Source organism: Typopeltis vanoorti, chromosome 14, assembly GCF_054136105.1.
Source record: "Typopeltis vanoorti isolate ZY-2024b chromosome 14, IOZ_Tvanoo_1.0, whole genome shotgun sequence".
In the NCBI taxonomy this organism is placed as follows: domain Eukaryota; kingdom Metazoa; phylum Arthropoda; class Arachnida; order Uropygi; family Thelyphonidae; genus Typopeltis; species Typopeltis vanoorti.
The window spans coordinates 23,825,909-23,843,885 of NC_143562.1; the positions used below are offsets into that span (position 1 = coordinate 23,825,909).

The 17,977-nt window shown below is 35.3% G+C and overlaps 1 protein-coding gene across 1 annotated transcript in view; it reads left to right on the forward strand.

Annotated features, from left to right (window-relative positions):
* LOC150099304 (neuropilin-2-like) overlaps positions 1-17,977 on the forward strand; it is a 75,840-nt gene that overhangs the window by 26,241 nt on the left and 31,622 nt on the right. Inside the window, exons 2-3 of the mRNA XM_090404306.1 lie at positions 10,842-11,022; positions 16,124-16,332. Coding sequence (XP_090260432.1) covers positions 16,206-16,332 — 127 coding nt within the window. The 5' untranslated portion in view covers positions 10,842-11,022; positions 16,124-16,205. The remainder of the gene's footprint in view (positions 1-10,841; positions 11,023-16,123; positions 16,333-17,977) is intronic.

Here is a 17,977-nt window from a genome sequence, read left to right on the forward strand (position 1 = left end):
ATTTACTCTACACTATATAGAGTAGATTAGTGGTAGACACCCACTCTGTTAATGGTGTGTTTGTAGCCAGTTTAGCGTGAGGAAAGCTCTTTTACTGGCTAACTCGTTTTTAATCAGAAAAATCACATATAAAGAATCCTCTCGTAACGAGAGTCGAATTGAGATCTTTTCAAATCGAAGGGCATATGTGCTAATGTTTTTCCAACTGCATCACGAAGATGCATGAAAAAAGACTTCGAATTTTTGAGAGGACAGTTTCTCCTCCTAGAAGTTCTAAGTCTTTTATCATCATACAATCAGTCTCATGCTGCGATGTTAGGAGGAGATGTTTCTCCTCCGAACATCGCAGTATCAGACTGATTAACTAGCTTTCAGATAATAATAATAATAATAATAATAATATATTTTTTTTTGCTGTGTTAGGATGCCACGGAATCTATGATTGAGAAATTCGCGCGCGCGCACTCACACGCACACGCACGCACGCACGCACACACACAATAAATTGGAATGTACTGATGCGTCGCTGAATTGGAAGCCTGAACGAATATATTGTGTTTCATTAAGTTTGTATGGTATTTTGGATGCGTGTTTCTTGTTCGCAGTATGTCCTTAGAGCTCTTTTCAGGCTATTGTAGTTTGTAAGGTTTCTGTATTCAAAAGGTAATTTGTTTATAATGTCTGGGATGTAGAAGTTTCGCGTGGCCTTTCCGTAGTGATTATTGTATTTATATGTGATATAATTAGTAGTCTGAGGTCTTGTTATACGGAATGTATTTCTAACTGTCCTGTAGTTGGCATCGAAATAATGTTTTAGCAAGGCTGCATAGTGACATAAATGTTTTGCTGTCAGTATTTTGTGTTCTGACATTGCAATGTTTATAAGGTCGTGATTTTCTCTTTGTTCCCAAAAGATATGTGATATTAATGAGATGCTAGATTCTGTTCCCAACACCACTGCCTCCGAAACCATAAAGCACAGCTTCATGAAAGATGCAAAACCTAATATGAAAGACGCAAAAAAAAATAATAAATAATAATAATAATAATAATAATAATAATAATAATAATAATAATAATAATATCTTTTTAAAGGGTCTTTGCCTCTACAGAATTCTAACCAAGATCTTTCCAGAGCATCATCATCGATACGAACTGAGCCAATAGGCTCATCTTAGGACTTCAAGAAACATCCCAAAACTTTCTAAAATATGTAATAGATTACAGTAATGGGTACTGTCCGACCACAGATACTAGAACCCTGGCTGGCAATGTGCCAAGAAGAGTCAATTCATGTTGAAGGGTAGAAAGGAATAAGGCGATGTACGAATTCGTTACCAACACGCGAAATCACGTGCTTTATACGTCAAATATTCCTAGCTGTTGTACAAGCAAAATAGCTACCACTTTAAAAACTAGAATTTTCATATAAGAAAAGCTAATTTTCCGAAGTATAATAATAAACACTGTTCTCACGAAACGCATTGATTACCCTATTATCGGAATGGATTCTGCCATGCGCAAAAGTGTCAAGAGGTCTCGCATCTGTGGTCGCACAGTACAAGTACTTTATTTAACAGAAATGCTTCAAATAACACAATTCACTTTTATTTGCTGCAGTATAAAAAAATGTATTCCTATTTACCAGTTTACGTACCATTACCAGAACTTGAAGAAAGGGACTAGGTTACATTACGATTAAATATATAACACCGGATCAGGAGTGATTCTTCGTGGGAAGAGCATGACCTGCTTCATAAAGTAGTCGGTGTTTTTTCTGTGCATGTTTATATTTAATACGTGATTTACTTCATGTTTGTTTTTTATTACGTTTTTTATTCCTTCGTTATAGTGGTGAGTTGCATTTATTTTCATAACCAATATGAATACTATAACTCTCCAGAGTCTCAAATAATCCAACAGAAGCAACTGTTGGAAAAAGGCATTTTATATCTACATATGAGTTATTTATTTATAGATGTCTTTCATCCGTGATTCATAGAAGACTAGAACTCGGTTGTCAGAATGGGCAACTACAATCAGTTACTAACATCTGCAAAGAAAATTGTTTTTAGAAAAAGGTATACACCAATGAATTCTTTAGCAACAATCTTATTTAAAAAAAAATCATAAATCCATCTACAAAAGTCCTAAACAAATTTTATATCTAATTCCAGTTTTCATTTTCAAAACTTTTGAAAACTTTCGTTACAAATTTCAACAGGGAAAGTAATAATTGATTTTTAAAAAAGTTACAGTAAGCAGAACTAAACTGCTACTTAAACATCTATATTAAGTAAAATTATCCATAATTTGTCTATTAAAATATTCCTGAATGTTTTACTAAACTACCGCCAGGTGGCGATACCGTATGCATCGTGAATTGCCTGTAATTTATTGAAGAAAATAATAGAGCTATACAATTCTCTATGTTTTAATTAATTGTCACCAGGAGGCAATACTGTATGCGTTATGAAACAAAAATGAACTATTTTTAATATATTAAAAAGTGAATTCTAAGCCCATTGTTCATTTTCATATGTGCAACTGTTAACCCAGTTTTTTTTTTTTTTTTTTTTTTTTGGACACGCATCGAGTTCAAGAACATTTATATTCTGTGTTAGATTCTATAAATGGCTTTTGCCAAAAAATCGATTTATATTCGAAGCGACATGGTTTGGTGAATAGAAGTTGGGAGTCGTGATATGATTGATGTCCCAGAACATTACATACAGGACACCAAAAGATAAGTTTCCTACTTCATAAAAATCTAGCTACACACAACGTTTTATAAGAGCTGTGGCCTATAAATTAAAAGCAATTTGTAGGAGCTGTATAGCTCATGTCGTTATCTTGATGTCCAAATAGATGATTTTTTAATGGAGTTATCAATTTTATTATGGGCATTTATCAAAATAAGGATCCTCGGAGTTAGTGGTGAATCGAAAGAGATCTCTATTAAGTCTGACCCACTCTCCATTAAAAAAAAAAAAAAATGGTAACCTAGCAACACTGCAATAATTAGATTTCAGTTATCAAGACCACGTGGTTTGCTTGCTATTAAAATTAACTGTGTTTTTCTGTCTATTTTTTGTTTTATTCGCTCTTTTTTTCTATTATCTATTTTTTTTTCTCTTCCGGTTGCCATCTTCCTCCCATTTAGGTTAGGGGACTAGTTGCCATATGCCTGTGGTCGTTCAATAACTCTTTATTATCTATTTTGTCAAAGTGTGCATTTTTTTTTTCTTTTTTGTTTCCGGGTTTCATCGGTCGCCATCAATCATAAAATGATCAATAAAACTTTCTCTGTCAAAGTATACGAGCATATCAGAATTTCGACCACCCACTTCAATGGAAAAGTTGTAAATGTGCCATCGAAATCTCGACCTGTAACACACATACGCACACCTGTCTTTATTTCACGTTAGAATTAATTAACGGCGTTTTAATTGGAAAAAAAGTCACGCATTGCATCATGGGAATTTTCCTTCCACATTATTGGGAAATGTCCAAAGTACGAAAATTTAATATAACCGAGAAAACTAATTTATTACTTTCACTGATTGAGGTAGGTGGGAGTTCATCCTTTGGAAAAAGAAATAAATAAATAAAAAGTACGTGACAGATTAACCTCTGATGGGACTTAACTGACCATAGCCATCTCAGTGAAGATACCCACCTTCTAATAACTTTTCCAATGGATTGTCGGTAAAGCTTTATTGATTTTCAGGTTATTAGCTTCGCTAATGATACAATACAATAACTCCCACGAGTAATTAGGCATCCCTGACGGTGTCCCAATTTGCTCCAATGGCTCCACTTGAATTCGTTAAACACATCTCCCATCAATACGTTTTTCTGGTTCTGCTTCGCGTTTCCATTCTTGTTGGCCCTTCCCGAGCCAACTTTCAAGCTACCGATTCTAATTAAACAGATGTAGTGAAGGCTGCGCCATGGTAATTATTATGCTAATGACGATAACAGCTACCGCTTGCTTTAAACGCAAGTCTCAAGCCTTTGTGGTTATTAATAAAGGTGCCATTTTGTGCATTAGCCTGACATCTTCGGAGCGTTTGGTCTGAAGTGCTTGAATAACAAGACGAAAAAGATTCATCTGGGAAATGAACGGTGAACGAGGTAGGAAAGAAGGAGAAGAGACGTAGATAGATAAAAGGAAATAGAATGGAAGAGAGACAAAGTGAGAGGAAGATGCAAATATGAGAGAACACTTTTTTTTTCAACCCAGGATGAGTTGTACAACAGGATCGTATTTAGGCAAAGCACGTTTAAAATAAAAAGAACAATTGTGAGAGAGAATTGGTGAAAAAGGGGAAAGAAAATGAAACAGAATGAAAGAGAGAAAAGGAGACAGAGAATGAGAGAGAGAGAGAGAGAGAGAGAGACAAAGTGAAAAAATGCATTCTCTGTTATGTCGAGAAAATGTCGGATGAACAAGTTTTGTTCTAAGACTCTCTGCTTGGCTGTCACTTCTGAAAAAAAAAAAACTTTTTAAATACTTTTATTGCAAACAGCATTCGATCTTGAAATTTCTACGCCTAAGTACACAAATAGAAGGAGGGTTTCTATGACTCCCCTCGTTTTCCACGCAGTTCGCCGACATCCACCGCAAGATATGTTGGGAAGTCATTGTCAGACGACCCATTTCCTCATTTTTATCATTCATTGTGGGTCGTTCCTGCTTAATATATATCCATCAGTTTTTTTCTTCTTGTATCTTCAGGATTTCTCTGACGTATATGTCTATCCTCTGCCTGCGATTCATCTGCTAATTGGTGTTTGCACTTTGAGCATGAAATAAACGACAAAGAAGTCGATAGCTTTAATCAAATATTGATACATAATTGTTTTATATGCATATTAAAGTGAAGAAAACAGTCGGAACATCGATGTGAATACCAAACAATCCGAAACTGTGCGTGTGGCGTGTAGATGGCAGCCGTGATATGGTTGGATCATGTTAAAGCGGTATTCGATTCGAGATTGCGATCACAGAGTAGCATTTAGGTGAAGGGAGAGAGAGAGAGAGAGAGAGAGAGAGAGAGAGAGAGAGAGAGAGAGAGAGAGAGAGAGAGAGAGAGAGAGAGAGAGAGAGAGAGAGCTATTCTGTGATGAGGTAGAACATGTTTATGAAACTAGGGAAACTGTCCGAGCCAGAATAAAAACATTGAAGAAACGTGTATATCCATAAAAAATCATGGTGCTCTCTGTCATAAGTTTCTGAATAAAAGTCAGTTATAAGGAGAGTGCACACATATTAGACAAATTGTTGTTATAACGAGTGTTCATTATAACCGATGAAACATATAGAAAGATTTAAAAATGACTTGGGAGTCAAGCAGCAAGTAATTATTACGATTCATAAAAGAAAAACTAACGCAAGTTTAGTAATTATGTTAAACACTTCGAATGTTAGTATTCGAAGTGTATTCAAATACTGACATACTTCGTCATGTTACGTTAGGCAGGATGTTCAAATGGAAAGAGATCAATCGAAAGAACAATTGAAAGGGAGACTTTCGAGAGCCAAAATATTTTTTTTTTAAAAAAAATCATGTTAGCTTTATTGTTAACCACAGTTTGTGTTGTAATTCAGGCAACCTGAATTGGTAAACAATTATAGCTTTATCCCCCCCCTACACACACACTTGTGGTACTATACAAGTATGTCAACTTTGAATTCACATCATTCATATCAAAAATGGGGAAGGAGAAAGAATCGTTCATGTCCATGGTAACGATCACATCTGATAGAAATATTTCTATCACATATATATATATTCAGAAGACATGGCATATGTTCAGCAAAATGCTTACATATTCAATACAAAAAAAAAAAAACTGGGAAATGGATTGAGTCCTTGACTCTTTATCCCGTCATCTGAATGAAGAAAATCTGTGTGGATGGGGTACTATTGAGCTAAAGGCTCTAGTCATGGCTGAGTAACGACAATAGCCGAGCCACAGTTAAAACTTCATTGGCTACAGTATTGCCATTCGTTACACAAGAAGTCCTAAAACTTTTTGTGTACAGCATTTTCGATTCCGAATTCCTTATCAGGACTGGCTTAAAGGGAACGAAGCAAGAATGCTTTTCATCTTCCCCGTTATCTGTAGATGACAGTGTAGTGATAAGGAGTTATTGAGCTATTAAAGCTCTGATCATGGCAAGAGGATAGCAATAGCCGAGCCTCAGTTACAACTCCATTGGCTACAACATTGTTATCCATTACCCTTCCTCAATTGCAAAAGTGGCATGTCAGCCCTTTATTTTGTTAATATATAAGTTAAAATATGGTGTATGATGGAAATTGGAATTAAGGAGATGTAAAAGCTTTAAAATTAAAAGCTTATTAAAAAAAAAAAAAGAATGAAGCAAATAATTTTTATTCTAAATAGCAAGATAATATATATAGTTTATAGTAAAAATACTAAAAATAGTATATCGTTATTTGTATATTCGCATAAATAGAATAAGGCATATATATGTTAAGCAGACTTTACCATTTTAATATAACTAGAAACAACTATCTGCAATGTATAATAAATCCACATTACCTCTTAGATTATATATTTATACGATTATATATTATTATTATTACGAACACGTGAATTTATTCAAATGTTTTTTATGAATATGTAAATAATAAACAGGATTTTTCTTTAGTAAACGACAGGATTTAAAATATAGTTTTGGTTTTAAGTAGTATTAGCAGCATAGATGTAAATTACAACAACATAGAAACAATAAAGTGCATTGCGAATCTAATTCAAAAAGATAAAATGACAACAATGAAAATATATTGTTATGACAAAAAAAAAATTCAATAGTCTTCTTGTATCAATAAAACATGAAAGCAACCCAAACAAATACAACATCAGTTTCTAGAAAGTCAGAATCCAAATCTGGGGGAGAAAAAGAAGTCTCTTTTAAGCATGCTCAGTGATGTTCAGCTGACGCATTTCAAAAGATGGAATTTGAACCTATCTTGTTGATGAGATGATTCAAATAAAGCAGATCTGTCAAAGGAAAGAGATAAAAGGCTAATTATTACATTAAGGACATTGTTCAATACACAATTTCTAATCTTCAGCTGACTATGAATTGATGTTCATAATACCCTATGAGTATCGCTTGGCTAACTAACAACAACGTAATTGAAGAGGGTATTGTTGCAAAAGATGCGCTCATTACTTTATGAATACCGGACCAATTGTATGCATCACTTGCTACACTATTGATTGTTGAGTTACAAGGCCAAGCTGCTCATTATGGCTTCATCAAAGCCACACGGCTTGTACCATCATAAACATCTTCCTCTTTCGTCCTAATGAGAATAGCCGTAAGTTTTAATTACCATCTTTCCAGTTAAACAGATGTTAACATTTCAGTGTAGTATTAATTAAAATTGAACCAAATATAATCAATCAAATAAGACAATCATTACTCGAATAGTTTAGTGATGGCAATGAATAATAAAGTAAAATTATTTTAAATAACTTTTAAAATAAAGATGGAACTCTAATTATAATTAATATATTCTTAATAAAAATTAAAATTCTCTTAAATTAATATAAATATTATAAAAACACCATAAATAAAAGATAATAAATTAATTTATAGACCAAAAAAAAGTAAGTCAATAATAGATGGCAATGCTGTTTCAATGAAGTTTAACTGAGGTTCGACTGTTGCTCTTACCCACTTGGGCGATGAGTTTTTGAGTTCGCTCTCTTAAGGTTTTTGCCTTAAGGGAGCACTTTGAGTCTCCGGGGAGAGTGTTCTCCGGCACGACCCGCTGAGGGGCTTTGTCGGTGAATTATTTTCCTCGGAATTTGAGCGGTTCTGCTCAGTGGTCGGGGAGCCCGTCACTGAGTGGAACCAATGCTGAGATTAGGACGGTCTTTCGCCCACTATGGAGTGGCCTAGAGATCGTCCGTATTTTTGAGATTTCACCTTTACTTACATAGTCGGCTGTTGCTGTTATCCTGGGTGTGAGTTTTTGAGTTCGCTCCCTTAGGGTTTTTGCCTTAAGGGAGCACCTTGAGTCTCCGGGGAAGGTGTTCTCCGGCAGGGCCCGCTGAGGGGTTCTTGTCGGTGAATTATTTTTCTCGGAATTTGAGCGGTTCTGCTCAGGAGTCGGGGAGCCCATCGGGGTGCTAGGATGGGGCGGCCGACACTGAGTGGAGCCAACGCTGAGCGGTTCTGCTTAAACGGGGAGCCCGTCGGGGTGCTTGGACGGGGCGGCCGTCAATGAGTGGAACCAACGCTGAGACATGGACGGTCTTTCGCCCACTATGGAGTGGCCTAGAGATCGTCCGATTTTTTGAGATTTTACCCTTTACTTACTAATCAGGTTCGGCTGTTGCTGTTATCCTGGGTGTGAGTTTTTGAGTTCGCTCCCTTAGGGTTTTTGCCTTAAGGGAGCACCTTGAGTCTCCGGGGAAGGTGTTCTCCGGCAGGGCCCGTTGAGGGGTTCTTGTCGGTGAATTATTTTCCTCGGAATTTGAGCGGTTCTGCTCAGGAGTCGGGGTGCTTGGACGGGGCGGCCGTCAATGAGTGGAACCAACGCTGAGACATGGACGGTCTTTCGCCCACTATGGAGTGGCTAGAGATCGTCCGAATTTTTTTGAGTTCACCTTTACTTAAACATCGGTGATTAATACCCTGGGAAGGTAATGGATGGCAATGCTGTAGCCAATGAAGTTCTGATACTCGGCTATTGTTATTACCCTCCTGCCGTGATCAGAGCTTTAATAGCTCAATAACACCTTATCCCTACTCTGTCCTCTACAGATAAAGGGGAAGATGAAAAGCATTCTTTCTTCGCCCCTTTAAGCCAGTCCTTATAAGGATAAGTAAATTTATTAGCTTGAATGAATGCTAATTAATAATCCTTCTTATACATTATAGATTTATGATAACATAAATAAATATAAGATAATAGTGCTAATTGATTCTCATTCATAGGTGTTCTGAATACATAAACACACAATTGGAGAAAACCGTCTAACCCGCTTTATTATCAGCGATCATCATCGTACAACTGAAGATTTAACGGAAATCTCATTTTGTTGAATGCCATTCTACATCGGAAAGTAGATTGTTCTAAATTTCTTTCTCTATTCCCCCCCCCCCCCCCAAATAACTTCTAGCTCGAATTCTACAATTCTCTAAATTTTAGTCATAACCTCCTGCGGCATATGAAAGCAGAAGTTTGAATCTACCTTTGTTGATCGCGTGACGTTTTAAGTCAAAAGGAAAGTACACTTCTGTCAGTATGACATCTCTCACGTAACTGCATTACTGGTGGCACCTCATTAACATTCATATCCGAGCTGTCCTTTTGCAAACATCTCATCAGAAAGATATGAATAAAATTTCCATAAACAGCTCTGATATATGTGCATATGGTTTGAGGAATTCTTCAACTTAACTTGTTTGAAAGAGCAGAGGAATCAAGAGACAGCTAACAAAATTATGGCATTTACTATAATCTATACATCATTTTCGAATTATTTGCAGAAAAAAAAAGCTCTACAAGAGTATGATTTATGTATCTGATTTGTCTTTAAAAAAAAACATATAATTAGATATCTGAAAACCTTGTTTAATTGTTGCATAAGCCAATATATTAATTAGTATTTCACCTATTGTCTTTATCAAAACATTAAGCAGTTTGAAGCCTAATTATTTGGAATGTTTGCGAAAGAAACATTCCAAATTGTTGCCTCAACAATTAAATTTTCGTTAACGTCTTCATTTTTGAGATTTAATAGCCCATGGCAGATTTTTTTTTCTTTAAAAAAAATGTCAACTGCAGTTTAATTATTATACGTGGATGGTCTGAAAAGTTCTCGGCCTAACAATGAAAAAACGAATTTATAATTTCAAAATTATTTTTATTTTTCAACATAATCTCCCTTAAGACTAATACATTTATTCCAGCGATGCTGCAGCGCCTTTAGCGCCCTCCCTGTAGTGGTTGTCAGTAAGATCTGCAAAATACCCCTGTACAGGCTGCATTCACCTCTTGATTCGAAGAAAAACGCTGACCAGCGAGGAAGAGTTTTAGTTTTAGGAAGAGATAGAAGTCAGAGGGAGCCAAATCTCGGGAATAGGGTGGATGTTCCAACAATTCATAGTGCAGATCCCTTAATTTTCCCATCGCCAAAACACCTTTGTGGGAGGTGCATTGTCCTGATGAAAGATGATTTTTTTCTTCTGCAAACCGGGTCTTTTCTCACGAATTTTTTCGTTCAGTCTGGTTAAAAGATCGGAATAATATTCCCCGGTTATTGTTTTACCCTTTTCAAGATAATTAATAAACAAAATGCCTTTAGCATCCGATGCCATGACCTTGTCTTCTTTGGCGCTGAACAACCGGCTTCTGTCCACTGTTTTCACTGCTGTTTGGATTCTAGTATGTACTGGTAAATCCAGCCCATTTCTTAATTGTCGAAAACAAAGGGGAAGAAGAGTGCCCATAAACTTTTATGAACTTCGAATAAATTTCTTTTGCCGGTGAACCTTCTTTTACAAAGAATTTTATAACCACGATACTCAGTTTTTATCTATTTCAAGGGATACAAACACTTTTGCTTCAGACAGCTGTAGAAAACAAACTACTTGATAGAACGACTTGCAATTTCACACGGATGGTTATGACAGATGTTCCAACTTAGGAAAAAAAAACATCTTGCCGATAGTGTTACCATTTATGGTTGAGGCCAAGAACTTTTCAGACCACCCACGTAGATTACAGGATTTAATTTATTACATGATTTTACTTATATATATGTAATTTATATATTTATTTTAGGTTGCGAATGTGTAACATTCGACACGACCTACGGCAAAGAATTCGGCATCTTTACCTCTCCCAATTGGCCTATTCCTTACGATACCAGCATCGAATGTCTTCTCTATACTTTTATCGGAGAAGAGGACGAAATAGTGGAAATTATCTTCGACGAATTTGACGTACAAAAGACGAACTTAGAGTTAGTTGGGTTTTTTTTCTATTTGTCTATGTTTAATTTCTCATAATTACTTTCTTTAAATTTAAATGAAGTATTTGATTCTGAAATTCCAACCTATTGTCGAGGTTATGAATAATGAGCCAACATATTTAAATTTCTTTGCCTGCTGAAGTCAACGATTTTCAGTTTATTGACGCACTCTGCCGGTAATCATTGGTACTCATTATTGCGCCTGCGTACACTAAAACTTGAGTTCCTATTTCAAATTATGCATGCTGCATTTTCCTGTTACTTATTATTTCTTCATAATAAATAAATACCTCGCATATAGTATAAATAAGCTTTTAAGCCGTTATATCATATAACCTCGTGCGGTGGTCGGGATAAGAATAGCCCACTGTAGCCCATGCATGTCGTACGAGGTGACTAAAATGGGAAGGAAGGGTAATGGATGGCAATACTGTAGCCAATGAAGTTTTAACTGAGGCTCGGCTATTGCTGTTAATCTCCTGCCATGATCAGAACTTATAGCCCTATATTACCCCATCTATACATTTTCTTCTACAGGTAACGGGGAATATGAAAAGCATTTTTGCTTCACCCATCTATCCAAAAAAAGAAAAATATATCATATATTGCTCCACAAGATAAAACAATACCGAACAGAAAAAATCGGCAAGTCCATGAAGCTCTTCAAAAGCACCGAAACCATGATTGGGAAACCAAATTGACTAATTTAAACCCAGAGGACAACTCCATCTAGAAAGTCTTGAGATTTCTTTGCACTAAAAGGCAACTTATAAACCCAAATACAGACCAAGAAGGCAAAGAAAATAGTCCACACATACAAAGAAAAAGATGAAGCTCTAATAGACAACTTGGAAACAAAATGTAACCCCTCTTACGAAAATTTAAACATCAACCTTATCACCGCCGTGTCAAGCAAGTCTTAAGAAAACTAAAGGATAATTCAAATCCAATTACACCTACTTCTCCAGCAGAAATAACAAATATTATAGCCCATCTGAACAACAAAAAGGATCCAGGTCCAGATGGCATCTCCAACAGAATAATAAAATTAATACCCAGAAATGCTATAATTCATTTAGTCAACATAATCAACGCTACTCTCAGATTTCAGCACTTTTCAACAACCTGGAAGACTGCCGACATCATTCCTATCAAAAAGATTGGAAAGAACCCCATCTTCCAGAAAGCTACAGACCTATCAGTCTTGTATGCTGTCTTGGTAAGGTATCCTGTCTTGAAAAAGTTATTCTCACAAGGCTTCAATCTGAAGCGGACAAATTAAGAATCATCCCAAATGAGTAATTTGCATTCCGTAAAGACCATAATACTGTACAACAGATACATAGACTGGTTGAGCAAATCACAAAAGGCTACAATTGGAACCCACATACAGCTGCAGTCTTCACAGATGTTGCAAAGACTTTTGACAAGGTGTGGCATCAGTGCCTGCTATATAAACTCATAAAATTCAACCTACCAATGAAGCTAATAAAAATGATCGATGCATACCTTAAATACGGATATATGAAAGTCAAAATAAATGAAATTATGTCAACTAGAACCAAAATCGTGGCTGGTGTGTCTCAGGGCTCTCTTGGCCCCCTTTTATTTTCAATCTACATAGCTGACATCCCCAATAACCCTAGTACAACCATCACTGCATTATATGCAGATGACACCGCTCTACAAACAAGATCACTCAGTCCCCGACTGGCAATCATTAGACTCCAAAGCATATTCATATACTAGAAAAGTGGCTGATGGACTGGACATTCAAGTAAACCCCCCAAAAAAATTCAGCTATAATGTTCTCCAAAAAGAAGGTCCAAAGCAAGAAAGAGATTCACCTATTAGGAGTCAAGATTCCATGGCAGATCGAATTAAATACCTCGGTGTGATGCTTGACAAAAAACTTCAATTCAGCAATCACATGAAACACATCGGCTCGAAGACATCTAAAGCAATCACGCAACTGTGCCCCATGATCAACAGCAGAAGCAAGCTGGATGTACGTAACAAACTACTTATATATAAGATGGTAATACGCTCAGTCATCACTTACGCATCTCCTGCTTGGAGCCGTACCACGAATACAAATATTCAAAAACTGCAGAGGATACAGAACAAATGCCTGAGGATGATTCTGGATGCCCCCATGGTTCATAAGAAGCTCCCAGATACACAGAGAAGTCAACGTTCCTTATATTTCCTCCCTTCTCCACGATCTAGCAGAAAAGTTCTTCACCAAGGCAAGTAATCATCCAAACCCGCTGATCAAACAAGCTTCGAACTACAATGAAGCGGAATACTACAAATATAAAACACCCAAATCAATCTTATGCTCAGCTGAACACAGTTAATCTCACTACCCTCACAGGGCGAGCTTAGAGCTCAATGTTTACTAATCAACCGGATGATTAGTAAACAATGCAGTGATGCCGTCACAGCATTATCATCAGGTTATCACAACAATTAAATTTAGAGCCATTTTTGGCTCATGTATTGTTGATAATTTCTTTATTGTGATTTGAAACAGTTTAATTTTGTATTATACAAAATAAAATGGGGAAATACACAATGATGTGAAATCCAGGAAGAAATATTATTTACGCTAACAATGTAGTCACGGCGTAACTCAATTTTATAATAATGGAATAAATTTTGTACGTTTCCTGTTATTATTTGCATTCCTTAAAGAATTAACTTATATTTTGTTATGAATATTGATAAAAAAAACTTATCATTGATAACATTTTCTTAATTTCAATCATTATTTTCTTACTATGAGATTAAATTTAGGAACGGCTTTCATGTTCATATCTCCTTCATTTTTCTTCCTTCTTTTATTACCTTTCTCTGTCATTCCTTCGCCTATTTTTTCCCTGCCTCTGAGTAGGCTTTATTGTCTACGTGTTATCTTTCTGTTGTGTTTAATGTATTGCTATCATTTTCCAGTCTTTTCTTTTAGCTGTCTGTATATCACTTTTGATTGGCTGCCCCTTTTTTTTTTCTATCCCCTTCTCTGCCTTCTTTAGCACTTTTTTTTTTTTATCGTTCAGTCTTTTTGTCTTTTACTCTCCATAGAATCACCGTTAGCAACAACAACACCTATTGTTGATATTTTTGACTGTTTTACGGTGAAAAATCCGATAACATTGAACCCTTTTTCTTACAGTTTCTTAAAATGCTCTTGCAGTTTTTGAATACAATAGATAAAACCATAGTCTTTTCAGAATGTCTAAGTGAAACAACAGATTCCTTTTTTTTGGAAAATCAATAATGCGGAGTCACACGAACTTCCCTCCCCCCATTAAAAGTTTCACATCGAAAACGGATGGAAAAATCAATAGCGCAGAAACGTTTTTTTTTTTTTAAACAAAACGACATATTTTATCTTTGCTATAGTATGATAAAGTACCAGGTTTTTTGTCAAATGCATAATACTGTTGTGTCGCTTCTATCGATCAATACACATTGCTCAGTTAATGCCAAAAAAAAAAAAAAAGCTTTTGTTTTCGTACTAGAAATGACAATGAAAAATTATAAGAATTCATAAAGTGACACAATAAAATAGTATCTTACGTTAATCGAAAATCTATAGGTAATTATAACCCCGGCTGTCATTACTTCAAAAGGAATCCGTCATTGATAATTAACACCTCAGCTATCACCATCGACTGGTTAATCTGGATTCTTAAACATTCGTTCTCCATTAGCCAACAATTGCATTTTCTTTTTTTTTTCAACCCCCTTCCCACCCCGAGTTTCTGCCTTTGAGTTACTTCCAACTTCCAATACCAAAGGAAAATAAGCAACAACCACTTGATGAGATTTATAGATAATTGACGGAGATAAAATGGATTTAGTAACCTTTTTATTTTTTTAATGGAGATAGGATATTAATTCTGATGATGTCATTGGTAGGTGTTCTGGGATTTGGAGACAGTTAAACCATAATTAGTCTCTTGCTTTCTTTTGTTTTTGATGCGAACTCAAGTTAAGTACTAAATGTGATAGTCAATTAAGCAAAATGCTGTCATTTTCCGGTAGAATTAACCTTAGTGTATTGCGATATTTCCTTTGTTTCCTCCTCTTTGATAAAAACAACTTTGTGTTAATAAAATATTAGCACGAAGTAATAAAAAACAGGAACATAAAGGCCTAAGAAACAATTCTGGTAATTATTTGTAATAATAATTGTTGAGATGAAAGTTCATAAAATAAACAGCAGAACTGTAGTGTTAAATTAACCACGTCTTACAAAATGTCGGAAATCATATAAATAATTTTATGAATTTATTATGCAATGCATTATTGAAATTTTTTTATTATTTATCTCTTGTTGCAAAAGACAGATTCCTATTGGTTGACATTCATTTTAATAATTGTTTATTCCTTAGTCACGTGCTTGTTACCATTTTTATTCCTCATATCATATCGCGTACATTAATACTTTGTTTCGGATCAACAATAATTCAAAAAACAACAATGTGCAATTCCTGCATATTTCGAGCAGTAAACGCGCAGCTGTCATAGCAACCAACAGCCAATTGGAACTGCATATTTGACAAATGATTTATAGGGTTCGTGTAGTATTTCATAAGTAGGAAAGACTGGTGCATATTGCAAAAATATTAATTAAGCCAAGAAAGAATGTCAGAAATTAATAAAAATTAATAAAGATAAAAAGAAATTTAATTGTCAACATTATATATAATGCTAGAAGATTAACTACTTTGCAAATTGGGAGGAGAATATAAAAATAGATTTCCTTAAATTTTATAGCGCGATGAAAAGAGTTAATTTGGAATATTTTATTAAAAAAAAGGGGATGCCTATCTAATATTTAATTATTAGACAAAATTATTTAATGAAATTTGGCGAAATGATCAATTATTCTCAATTAAATCCTAGTGAAAATTGATAATTAATTTTTAAAAAGCAAATGATGTACGGTAGCTGATTGTTTTGGAACCCAAATAGTTTATTTCTTTCTTTTTCTTTTTTTTTTTTATCCACTTATAACAAAAAATGTTTTTTTCTCTCTCTCTCTCTCTCTCTCTCTCTCTCTCTCTCTCTCTCTCTCTTACAGATGCATCTTTGGGGATTTTGTGAAGCTATTTTTACACCTGGAAGATCCAGCTGTGAACGAAAACACGCCTTGGAATATCGTGATGTGTGGGAAAATAGCAGACATCGATCAGACATATTATTCCTCTGGTCCAAGTCTGATTTTCGAGTTCCATTCGGATTGGAGGCGCACGAACAATACTGGCTTCAGAGGAACATATCGATTTCTAAGTAAGTAGCTTGTCCTTAGTGTGTGTGTGTGTGTGTGTGCGCGCGCGCACGCACGCACGCACACACACACACACACTCTCACTCATTCTATTGGGTATACAGTTCTTTTGAATGGGTCAGAGATTAACACGGGAAAATGGAAGAACCTACACGCCGTCACAAAAGGGAGAAAGAAAAATCATTTTCTCTACTAGGCAGACATCGCTTAGTATGTACCCTGACGGTTACATGCGGTTACCATGACAACCGCGTGTCTCTTGCGGGCCCCAACAGTATTGTTGAATTTTTCAGCGGAACTAAAATATCAAGAAACCCAGTTCAGCCGGAAAATGTAACTTTGTTTTAAATCAAATAAGGCTTGGAGCTAAAAGCAGGTTGGACAGAGTAGGAAGGCACGTCTTGCCACTCTTACACATTGGCGGAGAGTGGATGCTTCTATTTACTGCAGATTTTTTGGCACTTTAGTAAGTTTGAGCGTTCCTTTTTCTCCTCCCCCCCCCTTCCTCAAATACTAACACACACAAACTTGCTGCGAAGCGTTCAACCGGTCACGTGGAACATTTCAGGAATCTGTTATTCGTGTAAACACGAAGTTTGCTTAGGAGGGGAAAAAAAAAAAAAAGAACGAAAAATTGGATGAAGGAGCATCGCTCAATATCGGGGGAGGAAAAATAAAATAAAAAAATAAAAAGATGCCACTCAGTTTTATATCCGATGCAAAGGAAAGTAAAAGGATGTTGATGTAACGGAAAGTATTTGACGTATTGAATGGCAACTGAAAATCTCTTAGAGTCAATCATCTTATAAAATAGGATTGGTAAAAAAAATGATAAATGAAGCTTCCGTTTCGAAACATGCAAAGGCAGTCAAAAGGAAATACGAATATTCGCATAGCGCTCATTGAATAAACCAGTTTTGGTTTGTGAAATCGATTTTTTTTTTTTTTGTACTTAATGAAACGCATTAAACATTGGCACGCAGAGAATTAAAAACAAAATCGCTTTTAGTTTAATTTGGCCATTATTGTCTGCAATCGACAAGTTTAGCTTGATCGCAGCGGCCTCTAGTGGCGTGTTCATTTTTTTTTTTTTAAATTTCTTTTATCGTTAGCGAAGTTTGGTAAATGAAGCTCGAGAAATATTCTTTTATGAATCAAACACGAACAGCATTTTTTATTTAGGAAACAGTGATTTATATTTGAGAAAGCAAATTAAATATTAAAAAAAAAAATACTTCAATCATGTCTTGTACGTTGTTCACTAAAATAAACAAAGGCATTGTCTTTTAGCTATAAATTATGTTTGTTTAAATTACTCTAAAAGATGCTCTTTATAAAATGAAAACAAGAGAACGCTTTTTTTTTAGCTTAAAAGAAGCATTTGATATCAACGAAATAGCCTTAATATTAAAGAAAGAGAATTAATGATGAAATAAATTTTCGTTATGTTAATCTTTCTTTTTGATTTCTGTTCACTTAGATTGACATTTCGCTGCCTGATGTTTTGCGGCGACCTCTAGGGTGGTAATAATTCATGTCATAGTTTTAATAAATAAATTATTCTTGAGAATTCAAATTTAAGAAATCATTTATTTTAGAGCAAAAAAACGTTATCTTTCATAAAAAGAACATTAAACTATAATGTAT